The sequence below is a fragment of the Cyprinus carpio genome, chromosome A5, assembly GCF_018340385.1.
Source record: "Cyprinus carpio isolate SPL01 chromosome A5, ASM1834038v1, whole genome shotgun sequence".
NCBI classification, from domain to species: domain Eukaryota; kingdom Metazoa; phylum Chordata; class Actinopteri; order Cypriniformes; family Cyprinidae; genus Cyprinus; species Cyprinus carpio.
In genome coordinates, this window is record NC_056576.1 from 36,021,961 (window position 1) to 36,037,800 (window position 15,840).

At 37.3% G+C, this 15,840-nt stretch overlaps 1 protein-coding gene across 10 annotated transcripts in view; it reads right to left on the bottom strand.

Annotated features, from left to right (window-relative positions):
* LOC109057149 (CAP-Gly domain-containing linker protein 1-like) overlaps positions 1-15,764 on the bottom strand; it is a 41,257-nt gene extending 25,493 nt beyond the window's left edge. For 9 of the 10 annotated variants that reach the window (XM_042757071.1, XM_042757068.1, XM_042757075.1 and 6 more), the window contains exons 1-8: positions 15,608-15,764; positions 9,187-9,397; positions 6,374-6,822; positions 5,086-5,210; positions 4,795-5,011; positions 4,455-4,652; positions 1,236-1,339; positions 506-566 (exon numbers count right to left, since the gene is read on the bottom strand). In XM_042757071.1, the coding sequence (XP_042613005.1) occupies positions 506-566; positions 1,236-1,339; positions 4,455-4,652; positions 4,795-5,011; positions 5,086-5,210; positions 6,374-6,822; positions 9,187-9,277 (1,245 nt within the window). In that variant the 5' untranslated portion in view covers positions 9,278-9,397; positions 15,608-15,764. The remainder of the gene's footprint in view (positions 1-505; positions 567-1,235; positions 1,340-4,454; positions 4,653-4,794; positions 5,012-5,085; positions 5,211-6,373; positions 6,823-9,186; positions 9,398-15,607) is intronic. The other variant, XM_042757065.1, reaches the window with a different exon arrangement.
* Between the last annotated feature and the right edge of the window lie 76 nt (positions 15,765-15,840).

Genomic DNA, 15,840 nt, shown 5'->3' on the forward strand with positions numbered 1-15,840 from the left:
ACAACTTATTTTCAGACATTGAAATTGGTTGTCATAGTAACGTCATGTCATTTCTACAGGGATTTGGCCTAGGGCTCGAAATGGCTAGAAACGGCTCTGGATATACAGTAAACAACAACCCATCAGTTATGTCCAGCTCTATACTGCCTCCTGTCGGTGCAGTTGTGTAACTTAGAGAACAACTTCTGATATGTGGAGATCAGGAGAAAACAAGAACGAAACATGATAATAATCTATGGCCTCTTAGGACTTCTGCATATTACAGCTCTTTTGCAGATAACTCATACAAATATAATGAACTCAAAGTTTGAAAGTGCATGTGTTTAAAGCTGAATGCATACATGGACTACTTCCTGTCTAAGTCAGTCTGTGGTTTTAAGAACCGCTGTTGGTCACGCATCTTGTCTTTGCATGAACTTGCATTGCATCTCTCCCACGCTTGCTTCGAAGTCTAGTGTGACCACAGCTTTAGGTCTGAATGTTCAGAGCAAAGATCTTCAAATACCTCCAAATCTCCTTTGCTGATGCAGGCTTCCTCCACCCGAAACTGCAGGTCCTCCACCTTCCTGTTCGGGACAATAACTCTTTATCATCTTCAGTTTGTATTTACATTTTACATTCTTACTCCTACGTCAGCTGTATTGACTCATTGCAGGCCACGAGGGAAAAAATAATAAGTTAAATAAATAATAATTAATTAATAAATATAAAACTATAGCTTAAGTAAAAGTGAGCACATGTCTGCTGGTGCACTATTGAGTAACCTTACAATAACGTGTGTTGTATTATTATAGTACATGTTAGTTTATAAAGTTATCAGAAAGAGAAAGAGAGAGCGAAAGAATTCTGACATGCTTTTGAGAAAATAATAATAATAATAATAATAATTAATTAAAAGGCTCGTTCACCTGATATAATTCTATCATCCTTTACTCTCCCTTCCGGCGTCCAAACCTGTATGACCTTAAAATTACATCTTTTTAAAAATTAGACATTTTTGTCCATAGAGTTGAAGTGGAGGGTCAGACGGGTTTGGAACGACACTATGGTGTGTAAAAGATGACAGAATTCTTCTTTATGGGTGAACTCTATTCTCATTCTATGCATTTTATTGGACGAAAATAATATTAGTTATCAATCCATTAGCTCTAAGGTTTTCTAAATGCAAAAGTCATGAGAAGCCACACGACGGAAGTGTGTTTGAGGCAGTGTTGAGCTGAGGATGACCTCCGCACCTCTTCTCCTCCTCCAGCTGGTTCAGCAGCTCCAGCTTCTCTCGGTCCGCAGACTCCACGAGCACTCGCAGCTGGTCCAGCTTAGCATCCGCCTCCAGCACATACTGCAGGAACAATTCAGAACAACCACGTTCATCCAGTCCAGTCATAACTCACATTCATACTTCCACAGCTGGAAGAAAAACAAACTGAACCAACCGACTACATGAAGACAACTTACTGAGGAAAATAAAGAAAGAAAGAAAGAAAGAAAGAAAGAAAGTCAGAAAGACAGAAAGACAGAAAGAAAGAAAGACTCAGAAAGGAAGGAAGGAAGGAAGGAAGGAAGAGAGAATGAAATACAGAAAGAAAGAAAGACAGAAAGAAGGAAAGACAGAAAGACAGAAAGAAAGAAAGAAAGACAGAAAGAAAGAAAGAAAGAAAGAAAGAGAGAAAGACAGAAAGAAAGACAGAAAGAAAGAAAGAAAGACAGAAAGAAAGAAAGAAAGAAAGAAAGAAAGAAAGAAAGACAGAAAGAAAGACAGAAAGAAAGAAAGACAGAAAGAAATAAAGACAGAAAGAAAGAAAGGAAGACAGAAAGAAAGAAAGAAAGAAAGAAAGAAAGAAAGAAAGAAAGACAGAAAGAAAGAAAGAAAGAAAGAAAGAACAGAAATAAAGAAATTAAAAAAAAAAAAATAAACTGAAAAAAGAAAAAATAAATAAAAAAAGAAAGAAAGAAAGAAAAAAGAAAAAATAAGAAAGAAAAGAAGAAGCGAAAAAGAAAGAAAAATAAATAATAAATAAAAGACAAAAATAAAGAGGATAAATAAATAAATAAATAAAAAAATAATGAAATGAAAAAAATAAAGTAAAGTAAAATAAGAAATAAAGATACGAAAATAAATAAATCCTTCAAGAAAATAAATAAAGAAAACATAATAAAGACTTAAATAAAGACATAAATCAATAAATACATAAATATAAGAAATAAATAAATACATAAAGAAAGAAAAAGACATACAAGAAAAAGGAAATAAGAAAGACAAGAAATAGAAAGAGGGGAAAACGTAATACATCTGCTGAAAGAAATAAATACAGACAGAAAACGAAATAAAGAAATAAATACATAAATAAATACATAAGAAAGAAGAAATGACAGAAATACAGAAATAGAAAGGCAAGAAATAACAAAAAATAAATCATTAATAAATTAAATAAAGAAAGACAGAATAACTAAATAAAGAAGAAAGAGAAAAGAAGAAATACAAAAAAATAAATAAATAATAAAGAAAAGAAAGAACTAAATAAATAAAGAAATAAAATAAGAAATAGATAAAGAAAAAATAAAAAAGAAAAACAAATAATAAATAAATAAACAACCTAAATACTAAATGAAATAAATAAAGAAAGAAAATAAAGAAAGAAATACTAAATAAGAAATAAATAAAAGATAAATAAATTAATAAATAAATATTAAAGAAATAAGGGACATAATAAAATACAGTAACATAAAGAAAGAAATAAAGAAATAAATCCTAAATAAATATAAGACAGAAAGAAGAATAAATACTAAATAAATAAATAAATAAATAAAGAATAAGAAATTAAAGACATAGAAATACATAATAAAATAAATAATAAATGAAGAATACATAAAATACGATAAATAAATACGTGAAATAAATAATAAATAAAGAAATAAAGACATAAATAATTATATGACATACATATAAATAAATACAGAAATAAATAAATACCTAAAGAAAATAAAGCCATAAATAAATAAACTACATAAAAAAGAAATAAATAAATACAGCAATACAGTAATAATAAAAATAAATATAAATACATAACTAAAATTAATAGAAATAAATACATAAATAAATACTAATACAGAAAATAAATAAAATAAATATAAATAATAAAGTAAAGAAAATAAGAAATCCGAAATAAATAAAATACACATAAATAAAGAAATGAATAAATACAAAAATAAATTAATACATAAAACATAAATAATAAATAATGAACATAAATAAATAAATAACATAAATAAAACATAAATAAATAAATACTTAATACATAAAAATAAGAAATACATAAAACTATAATACATAAATACATAAATAAAGAAATAAATAAACAAAGCAGTAAATATAAATAAAAAAATAATAAAGAAATAAATAAAGAAATATATAAAATAAGATAAGATAAGAAGAACTGATAAATACATAGATAAATTAATGACATAAAATGAAAGAAAGAGAAAGACAGAAAGAAAGGAAGACAGAAAGAAAGAAAGAAACAAACAAACAAATATATTTTTTTATATTTTGTTGGTCGGCCCACATCTAGAGATAATTCTGTAATTATTATATTGCATGCACGTATATAAAGGCAACACACTGTGATGCACACAGTCATAGATAAATACAAATACGTTTATAAATATATGATGCTTATAAACTGATTCACCATTTCATCTGAAACAGAAAGTGTCAAGCAGAAGTAAGAAGGGGAAGCAAGGCTTTTATTATGACAGACACGAGCGGCCGCTCTTCCTCTTCATGAGCTCATAACCGTTCTGTCTAATAACACACACTTTCTTATTCATACCGACGGTTTGTGTTTGTGCAACTGGCCACTGGTTCCTGCATTTACCCCCCCCCCCAACATTGCTTTGTTATTAACAGCAACTCATTTCTACCTCTTTCCAATTTATTGTATTATGGATTTTTTTTTTTTTTTTCCTTGAAATATGCATAGATATTTGTTTGTATATGCTGTCAATTATTACAAAAAAAATCGTAGCATGTGTTAACTAAAATGAATGACTTTTAATGCTACTTATTTGCCTTCTATTTGTTTTAATAAGTAAATAAATAAAAAAAAGGATTAATTTAAAATTACAAAAGTTACAAAAAAGTTGATTTAGTCAAGAGCGGATTGTGATCTTCTCTTTGTTCTTTTGTTGTTCGATCAACATTAATGACAGACGAACAGCTTTATTAGGCTGCTGTCCCTTTAAGATCGCAAAAAACTAAATCTCTCATACTGTGAAATAAGGATTTGTACCGGCCACCTCTACTTGAGGTTATAGAGAATAACAGAATAAAAACCCCACTTTGTGCTGGGGCTGGAGTGCAGTGCATTGCTCTTCTATACTTCAACAGCTCATTCTCTATTATTCTTACTGGACACGTATTACACCGAGACAGACGAGGGCAGGCTGGCTCTCACCTGCTCCTGGCCTTCTCTCAGTAAGCTCAGCTCCTGCTCCACTTCTCCCACGTGGCTGGTCGCCTTGGCAACCTCCGCTCTCTCCAGGTGGCGCTCGGCGAGGAGCTGCTCGATGTGCTGCTGCTTCTCCTTCAGCGCCTCCTGCAGTGCCGTGGTGCCGGAGATCTTCCTCGCATACTGTGTGGACGTCTCCGTCAGCTGCAGAGAGAAACTCACTCAGGATCTTTCAGATATGACCTTCGCTCTAAAGATAGACTAACTGATGAACCTTGAAATCGTTAGCAAGTAGCCACTGCTATGAGTGGGTGAGAGCTGCGTAACCACAGATGAGTGCACTCACCAGTCCTGTTTGGCTGGGCTTGCAACCAGCAGACGAGGCCACGGAGCTGATGGAGCTGATGGAGGAGGCGCTGGGGCTGCGCTTCAGGCCTGACGGCGGGGTGGATGTTTTCCGCACAGTGCTCTTTGCCTTGGCCGGGGTGGTGGAGGGAAAACCTATCCGGGTCACCTTGTGCACCGGTGCGAACAGACCATGCTTGGCCTGACAGTGGAAATACCTGATGACACACAAATGCGTGCATGAAGCCTCTGATAATGCAGCTCTCCTGCAGGGAGGGTGAATGAAAGGTACCTGGTTCCCGCCACAGCGCCGTCGTTCTTTCCCAAGGGCTCGTCCAGCTCCACTCCACACCACTCTCCCTTCGCAAAATCCGTCACGCCCAAGAAACGCACCACACCAGCTTTCGAGCCAGCAACCTGTGAAGCAAACAAGACTCAACATGCGTTCTGATCAGTGACGCACCGGGTTTGTGCTCACGTATATATACACGACCGGTCAAAGGTTTGGGATCAGTAAGACTTGTACAGTCTCTTCTGCTCATCAAGGCTGCATTTATTTGATCAGGAATACAGAAAGAGAAAAAAACAGTAATCTTGCAAAATGTTATTACGATATAAAATAATGGTTTCTATTTTAATATCATTTAAAATGTAATTTATTTCTGTGATGCAAAGCTGAATTTCCAGCATCATTACTCCAGTATAAAGTGTCACATGATCTTCAGAAATCATTCTAATATGATGATTTATTATTAGGATTATCAATGTTGGAAACTGTTGTGCTGCATAATATTTTTTTGGAAACTGTGATTCTTTTTTCAGGATTCTTTGATGAATAAAAAGTTAAAAAGAAGAGCATTTATTAAAAAAAAAAAAAACTTTTCTAACAATATAAATATTTGCTATCACTTCTTATCAATTTAACACATCCTTGATGAATACATTTCTTAAAAAATTTTTTTTAAAAAAATCCTGACCCCAAACTTTTGAACTGTAGTGTATATTGTTCGAAAAGATTTCTATTTTAAATAAATGCTCTTGTTTTTAACTTTTTATTCATCAAAGAATCCTGAAAAAGCATCGCAGGTTCCAGAAGAATCTGAAGCAGCAGAACAGTTTCAGCTCTGATAATAAATCATCATATTAGAATGATTTCTGAAGATCATGTGACACTGAAGACTGCAGCAATGATGCTGAAAATACAGCTGCGCATCACAGAAATAAATTAAACTTTAACAGAGATTCACACAGAAAACAGTTATTTTAAATAGTAATAATATTTCACATTATTACTGTTTTTACTGTATTTATTGATCAACTTAATCATTAAAAATCTCAATATTCCTAATGTTTGACAGGAAGTGTAAATGCTTCTGTTAGCAGCTCGAGGGTTTGTTATAACTGTTCTCATGATATGATACAACATCTAGATTTTTACACACATTATAATGCCTTATATCTATATTATAAATACTGTACAGGCTTCACAGAAACGGCCTGCGATTTCTCAATGAATCCTAACATGTATAATGAGTATAAAAGAGCTCGTAATATGTGTTAGAGCGTGTCAACCCTCTCACCAGCACTCGATCGTTGATCTTCAGCTCCCGCTCTCCCTTCTTGACCGAGCCGGACTCGGACAGGTTGGACACGGACTCGCTCTTGGAGCGCACCAGGTCTGAGGCTGGAGCAGACGCTGGTGGAGTGGACGGGGTGGGTGATGGAGGAGAAGTCGTCGTGCCGTCCGCCTCGCCTTCTGTGTGTGAAAGCTTGGAGAGCCGTGTGAAAATACCCTTAAGCGCGTCACACTGAAAGTAGCGCACACCTGACACCGAGCCATCGTTTTTCCCAAAAGGCTCGTCGAGCACAATTCCAGCCCACTGGCCCGGAGCAAACTGGGTCTCTCCTAAAAACTGAATGACGCCCGGCTTGTTGCCGTTCACCCAGACACGATCGCCCAGCTTGAACTGCTCTCCTGCATCTCGGGCTGCGGCTGAGGATCTGTCAGCTTGAGCTGGTTTAGCAGCACCTGCTCCAAACGAAGAGAAGAAAACGGCTTCGTTCAGGATCCAAAAATGCACTTATCACTCCTGAGAAAGAGTTCAATCAACACCAATTTGATGCTCAGAAATCGCTCTTTGAAAACTATGAGAGTTAAATGAGACATAATTGAGATCACATTAAGTATTTAAGTCTGTCTCAGATGTTTCTGCTAAAAGCCTACAATGAAATCATGAAGCTTCAAAGAGTTTAACAAATAAAACTGTATTGCTCAGAAGTTGCTCTTTCAGTACATGAGACATAAATGAGATGATTGAGATTAACTTGGTCTCGGATGGTTTCCCTAAATTTTATTGTTTCTCTAATTTTATTGCCAAGAAGTTGCTCTTTCTATGACTTATGAGAGATAAATGAGACTGTAATTGCTCAAAAATTGCTCTTTTATAACTTACGAGACTTAAACGAGACATAACTGAGAACAACATTAAGTATTTACTAAAAATCCTGCACTGAAATCATGACGCTTCATTAAGGAAAATACTTTAACACAACAATATTGTATTGCTCAGAAGCTGCTCTTTCATAATTTATGAGATTTAAATGAGACATGATTGAGAATTAATACCATTAAGCATTTAACTTTGTCTAAAATGTTTCTCGCAAAAAAATGGCCCTGAAAATCAAAAAGCTTCATAAAGGGAAAAGTTAATTTAATCAAATGTAATTGCTCAGAAGTTGTTCTTAAAAGAGACTAAATTGAAAACCACATGAAGTATTCAACTTCATCTCACACGTTTCTTCTAAAAACATCTGCACTGATAATCAAGCTTCTTCATTAAGGTAAAGAGGTCAGAAACTGAGACATAATGGAGAAACACATAAAGCATTTAAGTTTGTCTCAGATGTTTCTCCTAAAGTAGCAGACACAAGTGAATCAATGCATGTGGAGCAGCACAGATCATTTGATGAGAAATGTCTGAGTTCATACTGAGATCTCAGTGTGAGACACTGTTGAGATCTCTTCTGAAACTCTACAGGCGTCACAAGTGAGATTACTAAGGTACTTTTCTCAGGAGAAACATCTGAAGTCTTCTTTTGTTCTCAACGCCGTCTACCTTCGAGACGTTAAAGAGATCTAATAAGTCATTTTTCTTGACTCTCGGTGTGTTTCAAAAGCATGGGAGCGTTCAGGAACCTGTTTGAAAAGGGCAGGGCGATTCTCCAAAGGTTATTGTGAACGAGAGTCTGAGATCAGCACCGTGTGATGGGTGTTTCCCATTAGTCATCATTACCCACAATGCACTTCAGCCCTATTGTTGTTTGTCCTGCAGCATGTGCACAGAACACCTGAAAGACCAACCACGAGAACTATTCAAAGGTTTTTTTATTTCTACTGTGAGCACAGAATACAGTACAATAGTATTCTTTTCCTAACATAACCAGTTATGACTGAGCTACTTTAGAAACAATGTTATTATAGACACGACCAGTCAACAGTTTTTGAACAGACTGAAAGATTTTTAATGTTTTCTAAAGAACTATCTTCTGCTCACCAAGCCTGCATTTATTTGATCCAAAATACAGCAAAAGCAGTAATATTGTGAAATATTTTTACAGTTTAAAACAGCTGTTTTCTATGTGAATCTCTGTTAAAGTGTAATTTATTTCTGTGATGTGCAGCTGTATTTTCAGCATCATTACTCCAGTCTTCAGTGTCACATGATCTTCAGAAATCATTCTAATATAATGATTTACTGCTCAAGAAAAAAAATAAAAAAGTTTTTATATTATTATTATTATGTTGAAAACAGTTGAGTAGAATTTTTTCAGGTTTCTTTGATGAATAGAGTTCAGAAGAACAGCATTTATCTGAAACAGAAATCTTTTGTAACATTATAAATGTCTTTATCATAACTTCTGATCAATTTAAAGCATCCTTGCTGAATAAAACTATTAATTTCTATCATTTTTATCCCTTCCCTTCAGATAAATGCTGATCTTTGGATCTTTATAATCATCAAAGAATCCTGAAAAAATGTACTCAACTGTTGTAAATATTAATAATAATAATAATAATCAGAAATGTTGCAAATCATCATATTAGAATGATTTCTGAAGATCATGTGACATTGTTTACTGGAGTAATGATGCTGAAAATACAGCTGCACATCACAGAAATAAATTACACTTTAACAGAGATTCACACAGAAAACACTTATTTTAAATAGTAATAATATTTAACAATATTACTGTTTTTTCTGTATTTTGGATCAAATAAATGCAGGATTGGTGTGCTGATGAAACTTCTGTAAAAAGCATTATAAATCTTACTGTTCAGAAACGTTTGACTGGTAGTGTAAGTATGTATATATATGATCAGATGTGATCTCACCGACAGAAGGAGACGTCTTCGAGACCCCAGCAGCGGCTGGCCTGCCAATTCTGCTGGGTGCTTTCAGTCCAGTGGGTTTCGCTGTGCTCATTGTTGCTCTGAAACGGTCCGTCTATATTAGCACGGCTCCTCTCCAACAAACACTGACTGTTGAGGTTGGAGCAACAGTGTAGAAAAAATACAAGTGAAGGAGAAAAGGAGGCAGCAATGTCTGTGGAGAGAAAGAAAAGAGAAATATATCCGCAAGTTTAAACCGAGCAGGGACGTGTCTTCAGTAATTTCATGCAGCACATTGTTCCTCCGGTCTGCTGCTGCGGCTGAAGGCGTGAAGCCGGTTTCACACTGCACACATAAGCAATATGTAACAGCAGACTTCCGATGTGTTTCTGCAGCACCACGGAGAGAATAAGCTTTGGGTTGCTACACTGTGTTCTTATATTATGTAATGTACACAAGCCATTAAAAAGAACGCCTCTGAAATAAAGCAAGTGGCTCAATGATTCACAAGGATGTGAATCAATTCCCAATATGAAGTATTCAAATAAAGCCATATGTGTGATCATGTACAGTGGCATGCGAAAGTTTGGGAACCCCTTGAAGAATCTGTGAAAATGTGAATAATTTTAACAAAATGAGAGAGATCATACAAAATGCATGTTATTTTTTATTTAGTACTGTCCTACATTTAGTCCACAAGAAAGAGGAGGAAACACGATGTATTGAGAGCCGGGGGTGAAAACTTTTGGAATTTGAAGATCAAGGTAAATTGTGCTTAATTTGTTTTCCGGGAAACATGCAAGTGTCTTCTGTTGCTTCCGAAGGGCAGTACTAAATGGGAAAAAATGATACTTCAACAAATTTTGGGAAAAAGTTTTCACCACAGTATTAAAAACCCAAGGGTGCACAAACTTTTGAATGGGGTTATTTTAATCATTTCAGCAATTTTTTTTTTTTTTTTTGGACTAAATGTAAACATCTTTTATGTAAAATATCTTGCTCAGGACAGTGCTAAATAAAAAATAACATGCATTTTCTATGATCTCTCTTATTTTGTTAGAATTATTCAGATTTTCCCAAACTTTCGCATGCCACTGTAAACTAGGTTTGTTGTCACGCTTTCATTCTGTGATCCATAACACCCCACTTACAATTATTCATTAGCCTACAATATCTTGGGCAAATCTCCTACATTAAAGTTTTGTACCTAAAACACACAATACAGACACTGACGCACAAACGTGAATTTGTTCTTGGTGTTTAAATGATATAAAAATAATTAAAAAAAAATAAAATAATCAACTCCATGATTTAGCTGAATGACTGGTCTATTATTTATTAAATATACTCATACGTGAGGAACTGTATATTAAAGGAAGGTCCAGCGTAGTGTTCAAAATTCTGACTTCGATATGATACCTGACTAAAATACAGCATGAGATGGAGAGAAATTTAATAAGTAATTAAAATGTAAAAGTAAAGCACAGCACAGTCCTCCCTGCATGAATGAAACATTTATTAAAGCTAGTAAAGCTAGTCAAGATTAGCGAGTGATTTTCTCTTTTTCTTGATTAATATTGTAGAGACAGACAGCAACAGGAATATTAGTCTGCTGTCACTTTAAGAGCTACAACAACCCAATTTACTGATAGCTACACACGTGTTTTCTTTCTCAGCTGTTTATGTTCATTTCAGTCTAGGGCTGCACGATTAATCGAATGTGATCATCAAGTGTATCTCGTCAGTAAAGCCGCTTCTGTGATAAGTAGTAAATCTCCATCACCTGCTTTCAGATGGAGCAGCGTTTACTACACAGAGTCGTAGATCACTGAGAAGCTACACAATATAGAGCTCATAATCACAGACGAAATAATCGCACGATAATGAAATGGAAAATGAGGAATCGTGTGGTATCGCGATACATGTTTAGTTTATGTATATCATGCATATATATCGTTCTACACCATCCCAGCGTGACCCAAATGGTTGTTGTATGCACTAAGCACTTTATTTTTTTTGGAAGAATTTATTATCTTACAAAGTAATATAACACTATAATTATCAATAATTATCTTTCACAAGCATTTATGACACTGAGTTAAAAGTCAAATGGTAATTCAAAACAAGGAAATGTGGGAAGCTCGTGAAACTGTGCGTGGAAACTCTCTTTTCTACTCTTTAATCGTAAACACACCACTACTCATCCGTGAAACTCCACTGATTAAATTACAATACATTTTTCCAGCGGTCTGTCAGTAATATAATACCGTATCATGATATGAGTGCACAAAATGTGCTGCTATGCTCATATTAACGTGCTTTTGGGAAAGCAACAGTTGGCAGCTTCACTTTCACAGACTCTCCATCATTTCTGTGGACAGACGGTCACACCATGTCACTTGAAACGAAAAGCATTTATAAACCTGCTGTTAGCTAAACACATCAATGTAAAGGCCCTCTTGCACTTTTCCACCAAAAGAAAAGAAGACATAAATAATTACTAGATATAAATAATTTATTAATGTTATTATAGTTAAAATAATATATACAGTAAAACAACAAAAGCTGAATGGGCTTCTAAAAACAACGGACTGAGACACTGTTACACTTTTATTTAAACTATTTTTTAATCACTGAAGGAGTTCTGAGCTGGTTTTTTTTTGTAACGACTGAACATGAAAAAATGGCAGCAGAGTGTGTATCTTTGGATGTCTAGCGGCATTATCAGCTGTTTTCATACGAGATAAAATTAAATGTTTATCATATCAGTTCAAACTGCAATACATGCTAACACAACATTGAAAGTAGTTAGACTTTTTCTTACCTAAGACGTGTTAAGCATTTAAATATTACTATGAATGCATTTAGAAAATACAAAATCAAATCATTAATCAAATTCGAATTTGACTGTATTTGTTTGTTTGTGTTCAGCATCATTACTTTTCCCGCTGACGATCATAACCAGGCACACCAGTGGAAAAAAACATGTGACTGAAACAAATAAACAAGCAAAACAGCGCAAATGAAACAAAAACTCTGACATCTTGCTGCAATCAGTGGTACAAGTCCAAACTGTTTCTGTAGATATCAGCAGAATAACTACACAGTTATGGTCTAGTCGTCAGTTCCTCAATTCTCATTTTCTCACACTTTAACACTGGGGTTTAAAAGATAATTCATACTCCGCAACATTATCACTTTAGCTGCACTGACTCTATTTGCTTCTGAGCCCCCACCACGGATCTGTGACAGCAACATCTCTCTGCTGAACGCCTTCTTCACTCACTTTGAGGCACAAAACAGCTCCACTGCACAGAAGACTCCACCTCCTCCCGGCGACCAGGTGATGACGGTGTCCCCAGACAGCATGAGGAGATCCTTCAGCAGGATCAATGCACGCAAAGCTCCGGGTCCTGACAACATTCCTGGGCGTGTACTGAGAGACTGTGCAGCAGAACTCACTGATGTCTTCACAGACATTTCCAACATCTCACTTAGTCATGCTGTTGTTCCCACATGCTTCAAAGCTACCTCCATCATTCCAGTCCCGAAGAAGCCATCTCCATCCTGCTTCAATGACTACCGTCTAGTTGCACTTACTCCCATCCTCATGAATGCTTTGAACGGCTAGTCATGCACCACATCAAGTCTGCCCTCCCCCTCCCTGGACCCCTTCCAGTTTGCATATCGGTCCAACCGCTCAACCGATGACGCCATCGCAACTACCCTCCACTCAGCACCCACACATCTAGAGAAAAAAGACTCATACGTCAGAATGCTGTTCATAGACTTCAGTCCAGCATTCAACACAATCATCCCTCAACAGCTCATTCACAAACTGGTCGAGCTGGGGCTCAACACTTCGCTGTGCAACTGGCTGTTGGACTTTCTGACTGGAAGACCTCAGGCAGTACGTGTCGGCAGCAACACATCCAGCACCATCACACTGAACACTGGGAGCCCCCCAAGGATGTGTGCTGAGCCCCCTCCTGTTCACTCTGCTGACCCACGACTGCACACCGTCACACAACTCCAACCTCTTCATTAAGTTTGCGGATGACACGACTGTGGTGGGTCTCATTAGCAACAGAGATGAGACAAACTACAGGAGCGAGGTGAGCCGCCTGGCCGGGGTGGTGCAGTGACAACAATCTCTCTCTGAACGTGGAGAAGACGAAGGAGATTGTTGTTGACTTCAGGAGAGTGCACACTCAGCATGTTCCTCTGACCATCAACGGTGCGACCAAGTTCCTGGGTGTGCACATCACAGAGGATCTCTCCTGGACCGACAACACTGCAGCACTGGCCAAGAAATCACAGCAGCGTCTCTACTTCCTCCGCAAACTGAGGAGAGCCAGAGCCCCACCCCCCATCATGTACACCTTCTACAGAGGCACCATCGAGAGCATTCTGACCAGCTGCATCACTGTGTGTTTTGGCGCCTGCAACGCGTCCTGCCGGAAGACTCTGCAACGCATAGTGAGAGCAGCTGAGAAGATCATTGGTGTCTCCCTCCAGGACATTTATGGAACCCGTCTCACTCGCAAAGCCCTCTGCATCGCAGGTGATCCCACACATCCGTCACACAGCTTCTTCAGTCTGCTGTCATCAGGGAGGAGACTGCGGAGTCCCCAGGCCAGGACCAGCAGACTGAAGGACAGCTTCATCCATCAGGCTGTCAGGAAGCTGAACTCGCTCCCGAACTTGCCCCCCTTCCCTCTTCTGCCCCAGGCACCACTGAACTATGAACACCCCCCACCCCCAGGTCCCACATCCACAGGTCCTTCCACCCCCCCTCCCTCTAACATATGATGACATGCACCAGTCACTTTGTGCAGCATAGGTCTGCTCACTACCTCATTCACCATGGAACTGACGTCATTCTACCACCTCATCAGTCAGTTTAAATAAAAATAACTGCTCTTGAGCCCCTTTGTCACTTTAATCAGACTGAATAAGCTTTTTTTTTTTTTTTGCACTAAAAATCTTTTTATCTGCACTGTTTGTTCACTGGTTTGCACTCTATCTGCCATGTGCGTTGCACTGCTTTATTTAACTTTATTTTTATGTTTTATTATATGTCTTTTTTACATTCCCTTATTGTATAGTTGTATCTTATATTTTATATTTGATCTAGATTTTTAGGCTCTACTGTTAGTGTTATCTGTATGCACCGGGGGTCTGAGAGTAACGCAATTTTGATTCTCTGTATGTATGTACTGTACATGTGGAAGAATTGAGAAAGCAGACTTGACTTGAAAAAAAAAAAAAGATGCGCTTTATGAACGCGTTTCATAGCAGATTAGTCTGTAACGACTAACCTTTAGATTAATCCTTTAACACAATCATGTGTTCATGCCTGTCACACTGCAAATGCTTTTTCAGGAGGTTATGATACGAGGCTATACTGAGCGTGATGCTAGCTCTAAACTGCTGGAGGACACAAGTTAAATAACACGCTAGGAACCGCGTAATCTGAGCTGACAGTCCAGGGGTCCAAGATTTGATCTTCTTATGATTATAAAGTCTTATTTTACTGTAATTCTACATGATATCTCATTGATTTTATAGACCATAAAAAAATTTGTTTGGTTTGTTTGTTTTGACCTTGATTTTGTTCTGATCTGTGGCCTGTTTATGAAAACTGTCCAGTGAAGCTATCATGAACATGTAAGATCCATTAGTGTGATGTTGAGCACTTTTAGCCCGGTTCTGTAACGCTCGTTCTTTTTTAATTCTTTCAAATTTTTAAATAATTTTAAAAAAGCCTTCAAAGTTGTGAACTGTTACTGTGTCTTTAAATTAAACTTTTAAGAACTCATGCAACTATTTTTATTGAATTTCTCTTCTTTTGATCTAGCATGAGGTGAAAATGTTCAGTTTTATTTCAGCATAATCACACTGAGGGCAAGCTGAGCCAAGACACCACCTTTGTTTTTGTTTTTAAAGCAGTTTATTTTAAACCCAAACTGAGGCACATCCTGACAGTAGTGTCCATGCACAGTTGGAGCAGTCACGTGCTCTGTTTACACACACTGGCTCGACTTACCCTCTCTCCCCAAACATCTCCAAACTCTGGTGTTTTCTACAACATAAGTGCACGGTAATAAAGACACCTGTTATAAAGCAGAAACTAGCTCAGACTTCCTCTGGGACTATCAAACACCAGCAGCTCCTTCAAGCAGCGGTCAACATCAACAGCGCAAATCCTTCAATAAGGCAGGTTTGCTCATCAATGGAGCTTAAAGTCCACACGCAAGCGCTTTCCAGGGACATTCCACGAAACTGAACGGAACACTTTCTGCCGCGGGGTAAGTTCGCTCGTGGCCGTGAGTTTCCGCGCACCCGCCTCTAGCGCGCTGCCGAGGCCCGAGGAGCGACCGGCAGACTCGCGAGCCGCATCGGAGCACTGAAGCGGGCTCACCTGCTGGATCCTGGCCGCGTAGCGCTATCAGAGATCAGCTGCGCCGGAGTCTTCTCCGCCGGGTTTCACCTGCTGCGTCCGAGCCTCCTCAGTTCAGCGGTGACGCGACGCGACGCGAGTGACGTCATGACGCAGGGAGTAACCGGTTACATGCAGCCTAACGGAGTTACGTAATTTAATTACAAAATAAATGTTACAGTTACTGAAAAAAATGTGTAAATAAATTACAGTCA